General features: G+C 67.3%; 1 protein-coding gene across 1 annotated transcript; it reads left to right on the top strand.

Moving 5' to 3' along the window:
• Positions 1-254: 254 nt before the first annotated feature.
• LOC133755423 (disks large-associated protein 2-like) lies at positions 255-4,458 on the top strand (the record flags this gene model as incomplete). Its single annotated transcript, XM_062185537.1, has 3 exons — positions 255-346; positions 2,983-3,135; positions 4,240-4,458. Coding segments are annotated over 3 exons (464 nt in total), but the record flags the coding sequence as incomplete, so codon positions are not given.
• Between the last annotated feature and the right edge of the window lie 554 nt (positions 4,459-5,012).

The raw sequence follows: 5,012 nt of genomic DNA, 5'->3' as shown, positions 1-5,012 counted from the left end.
CAGGCGCAGAGGGCAGGCGCAGGGGGCTGGGGGGCAGGTGCAGGGGACCGGGGGCAGGCGCAGAGGGCAGGCAGCAGGGGCTGGGGGCCGAGGGCAGGCGCAGGGGACTGGGGGCAGGCGCAGGGCTCAGGGGACTGGGGGGCAGGGGCTGGGGCAGGCGCAGGGGGCTGAGGGCAGGCACCCGAGGTCAGCTGCACTCCTTCCCATCATCTTGGAACCCAGTCTTGAACCTCCTTGTCTTCATTTTTTCACAGTTCTCGGTAAAATCCGGAGCGCCGTGGGGAGTGCCCAGCTCCTCATGTCCCAGAAATTCCAGCAGTTTTATTGGCTGTGCCAACAGAACATGGTGAGTGCCGCCTGGACACCCCTCCCTCATCACCTGACTGCCGGTCTCACTGTCCCCTGATCTGCCCAGGAGCAGGCCCTGGCCCAGGCCCACAGCACCAGTCCGAGTGCCGGCTCCTCTACTTCCCGCAGATGGTGGCGCTCTCTGGTCCCCCTCAGTCTCTGCCAGTCTTACAAGCAGGAAAAACTAAAGAACTCCTACATGCATGCGTGCTACGGAACACGTGTACCAGCCCTGGGGATGGCTGCAAGTCCGTGTTGCAGGGTGACCCCAGCCCTGCGGTGGGCCCCAGCTACAGCAGAGCACGCGTCCCAGGCCAGGGTCTGCACACGGCTGACAGGAGGGTGCCAGCCTGGGGGATAGACGCGTCCCTGGCCTCAGTTAAAGGTGCAGCCGGGCAGAGGCCGCAGTGGCACGCGTTGGTGGGGGCCTGGCTGGAGAGCCCGGAGACTCAGAGAAGCGGACTGGTGCTCAGGGTCGCATGACAAGCCAAGGGCAGGATCGGGCAGGCCTGGAGCAGACGGGCCCCGAGGCACTGAGAGGAGCCGGAGAGGTAACTCAGTCCCGGCGGCGGCGGGCTCGGTTCTTCCTGCAGCGGAGAGGGAAACCACGAGGGGGCTGGGCGAGGTTTGCGAAATGAGGATTAAATAATCCTGGTGTAAACACTTGCAGTCCAAGCGCAGGCCTTCACAGTATGCACTCCCACTACGTTTTAAAGCATCCTCGTATCCACACGACGAAACACGCGTGTGCGTATCCACACACAGGAGGGGCGTCCGGAAAGCCTGTGGAGAATCCTATTATTCAGCTCCACCTCCCCATCGGCCTGAAGCCACCTCAGGACACCAGCGTATTCACGCACGGCGTGTGCGCGCACGTCCATGCTCCCTCTCCCGCACCCCTCCTCCGGCCCGCGTGGGGACGTCTCCCAGCCACGTGTTAGCCGCGTGCACACGCAGGCGGCAGGTGATGCGTGTCGCGTCTCATCTGCAAGATCTCCCGGAGCAGACGGCGCCCCTGGCATTCAGTTAGGGTTAAAAATCGCAGTCTCCAGAGTTGTCGCGAGCCTCAGTCACCCTTATCGCCAAGGCGCAGGCTCCGCAGCTGCCCCTCTGCCCATGGGCAGCGCCTCCGGCTGCAGCGCAGGCGACCCCACACAGCACGCGGCCGCCGCGGGGCCTCCCTACCCACCCCGGTGTCAGGCCGCTGAAGGTGGGGCGGCTGCCTCTCTGGTTTCCTCCCCTTCTGGGCTCCTTTTTATAAATTGACCAGTTTGCGGGGCCGGGCCTGGCAGAGCACGATGGCACTGGGGCAGGTGCAGGTGCCGTGCGCATTCAGGGGGAAACGCAGGGCAGGTGCAGGGGATCAGAGTGCTTGAGAAAAGGGGGCAGACGCCAGAGTCTGACCCAGACCGGCCGAGGACACCAGAAAGGCCTGGCAGGGACGCAGGCACTGACGTCAGCGTCAGGGGTGTGGCCGCTGGGCCGGGGGAGGCGGCGTGGACGCCCTTAGGAGCGTTTCTAAACCCATCAGTGCAGGTAGATGCCCAAGGACAGACACACCTGCCCCCAGCACCGACCCGGAGAACCGGATCCCAGCCAGGCTGCAGACAGGATGGCTGGGCCGGCCTCGTGGGGCTGTGAGCAGAAACCTGCGCCCAAGCCTGGGCCTCCCCTGGAAGGAGCCCCAGGTGTGAGCTCGGGCGTGGGCGCCACCGGCTGCCCTGTTCGCACAGGCTCAGGCCGGCGCGGAGCCCACACGCATCTGTGGAGCTGCCAGCCGAGCCCCGGACGGCAGCCTCACGGAGTGAGAGCCCCTGGGGTCCACTGGGGCGAGAGCGCGGCGCTGTGTTCAGAGCCTCGCTCCAGCCCGGCATTGGAGCGGCACACGGCCGCCCTCTGCTGGCGCGCGCGGAGATCTGTTGGAGTGGATCCCAGGCCAGGCTGGGCGGAGGACATGGATCAGGGCGGGCTGCCCATCTGCCCAGGAGAGTGTGCGAGGGGGGCTGGGGGGCCTGAGTGTGAGGCGGACGCCACGCCAAGCCGAGCATAAGTTCCTGGGGGCCGGGGATGCACGCGATTCGGGCCAGTTCAGATCAGCGCTGCCTGCCCCCCCCATTCCCCAGAATCTGGCTGCGTGAGGTCACCAGGGGGGCCAGGCTCCCATTGGGCAGGTGACCAACCACCCACATGGCACACGATTGCAGGGAAGGGCGGAAGGCGCTGGCACTCCGGGCCACAGCAGGCGTGGCCTGTGCCTCCTGGGCCTGGGACTCAGCGAGGGGCTTTGCTCCTCAGGAGCCTTCCTTGCTGCCCGCCCCCCGCACAGGGGCAGGCTGGGGGCACGCACCACTGATGGACCTCAGGATGAGACGCAGGGTCGGTCAGGGAGCACGGAGCTGGCCCCAAGCCCACACCCTCCATCCTCACCCCCACCGTGACCGCACCCCACGGCCCCGAGGGCATCTCATGCACCATCCAGCACCTTCCGCAGGGAGCACTGACGGCTCTCCACGTGCACACGAGCCGACGGCACACAGCCTGTGCCGAAGCCACGTGCCCCGAGCTCCCGGTGAGCTTTCCCAAGGGTCGGCCTCGCAGGCAGAGCCCCAGACCCTAATTGCCCTGTGTCCCCAGGACCCCAGCGCCATGCCAAGACCTACGTCGCAGGACCTGGCCGGGTACTGGGACATGCTGCAGCTGTCCATCGAGGATGTCAGCATGAAGTTCGACGAGCTGCACCGGCTGAAGCTCAACGACTGGAAGCTGGTGGAGTCGCCGGAGAGAAAGGTTCGGGCGCCCACGGGGTCCCCAGCCGGGCCTGATTCTCCTCTGCATCCGTGTCCATGTACACACCAAGCATGGATGGGGCAAGCAGCACGTGGTACTCTGCGCGCCCATACGGAGGGGTCAGGGCCCCCCAGCTAAAGCTGACATCACCGACATCAGACTTGGAGCAGGGTCACCTGGAGCGGCCACGGGAGCCCTCGGGTCAGACACAGAACACCCTGACTGTCCGTGGGCAGCTGCCTGACCTCGGCCTGCAGCTCTGCCGCACTGGCCCACGCCGGCCCCGGCGCTCCCACGGCGGGCCCTCTCGTAGAGCAGGTGCACACGCTTCAGAGAAGCACTCAAGCTGAGCTCTCTGTGGTGTGGCAGAGACGAGGTGCCTGGGCGGGGTCCAGACAGCAGAACGACCCCAGCGGTCTCATAGGCCTCCTGGGACTGCCCATCAGCAGGCCCCAGGGACCTGCCGCCGCCCGGGGAAGGTGCAGCAGGTGGTGCACAGGAGGCCCACGCGCAGGGGCTGGGAATCACCGGACTCACCCGAGGGGGTGCAGGGAGCCTCCCAGGGCTCACCTCATAGCCGGAGTCAAGCCACAGAGCAGGTTCTCAGGGCACCCGGGGCCCCTGCTGAGGACCCCACCCGTCCACTCCCCACTGAACAGCCCTGGGCCGGGGCGGGCCCCACCTCCCCACGCACAGCGTCCCGGTTGCTTCTGTTGCAGCACTACCAGGTTCATCTTTGCAGAGTGCAGGTGTCCAGGTGTCACTCCCCTGGGAGCAGAAGCCGAGGGTCAGAAGTGACTGCTGAGCACACAGGGGCGCCCACACGCACTGCTGGTGCCAGCCCTTGGCCAGCAGCTCCCACACAGCCCCCAGGTTAGCCCAGCTGTGCAGGCCGCACCGGCGCCCTGTGCCTGCGGGAGTGAGCATGTGGGAGGACTGCGGGCACATCCCTTCCCTTCCCCTCCCCGCCTCCTGCAGGAGGTCCAGCGAGCTGACCCAAATGAGACCCGCGCAGGGCCTGGGTGGGAGCCGGGCGGGCCTGCTCTGTGGCCCCACGTCCCGCTCTGACCACCCGCCCCCGTTTTCGCTTGTGCTGCTTTTCAGGAGGAGAGGAAGGTACCCCCGCCAATACCAAAGAAGCCCCCCAAGGGGAAATTCCCCATCGCCCGAGAGAAGTCTCTGGACCTGCCCGACAGGCAGCGCCAGGAGGCCCGAAGGCGCCTGCTGGCGGCCAAGCGCGCCGCCTCCTTCCGGCAGAACTCGGCGGCCGAGCGTGCGGACAGCATAGAGATCTACATCCCCGAGGCGCAGACGCGGCTCTGAGCCCCGCCGCCCCCGTGCAGGAGAGGCCGCGCTGTGGCCAGGACCGCGGTGGGCGCCTCCGAGAGGGCGCGCGGCCCACGTTTTGTTACTTCTATTTTTATAAACCGCGCGCTAATCAGCACCCTCACCACGGACAGGCACGTCCACGCTCGCCAGAGGCGGCAGATGACCCCGGCGGCAGGTGCTACAGCCGCAGGCGCGGGCCGGAGCGGCCGGGAGCGAAGAGGACCGCGCCTCGTGCCAGAGCGCCGTGTTTTCTACGGTTTGCAGCCCGTCTCCCGCGGAGGCTGCGTTTGCCCGGGCACCCTTGGAAAGCTCGCTGGTTTCAGAGCTCTGAGCCGCCCGCAGCCCCAGGAGCTCACGGCTGCAGACACGTGGCACAGGCGCTCGGTTTCCGCCTGCGGTGCGGTGGGGTGGGGAGGGGAGCGCGCTGCGACGACCGCACTGGGACAGGACAGGAGCGAGTCCCCGGCTCCCAGGCTGAGGAACAGGCTGAGGGCGTCCGCGCATGGACCCTGCGCTTACAGCCCGGAGCGCGGGTTGGCCACGCGGGC

The sequence above is a fragment of the Lepus europaeus genome, unplaced genomic scaffold, assembly GCF_033115175.1.
Source record: "Lepus europaeus isolate LE1 unplaced genomic scaffold, mLepTim1.pri SCAFFOLD_457, whole genome shotgun sequence".
Taxonomy (NCBI): domain Eukaryota; kingdom Metazoa; phylum Chordata; class Mammalia; order Lagomorpha; family Leporidae; genus Lepus; species Lepus europaeus.
This window is presented reverse-complemented; position numbering and strand designations above follow the sequence as displayed.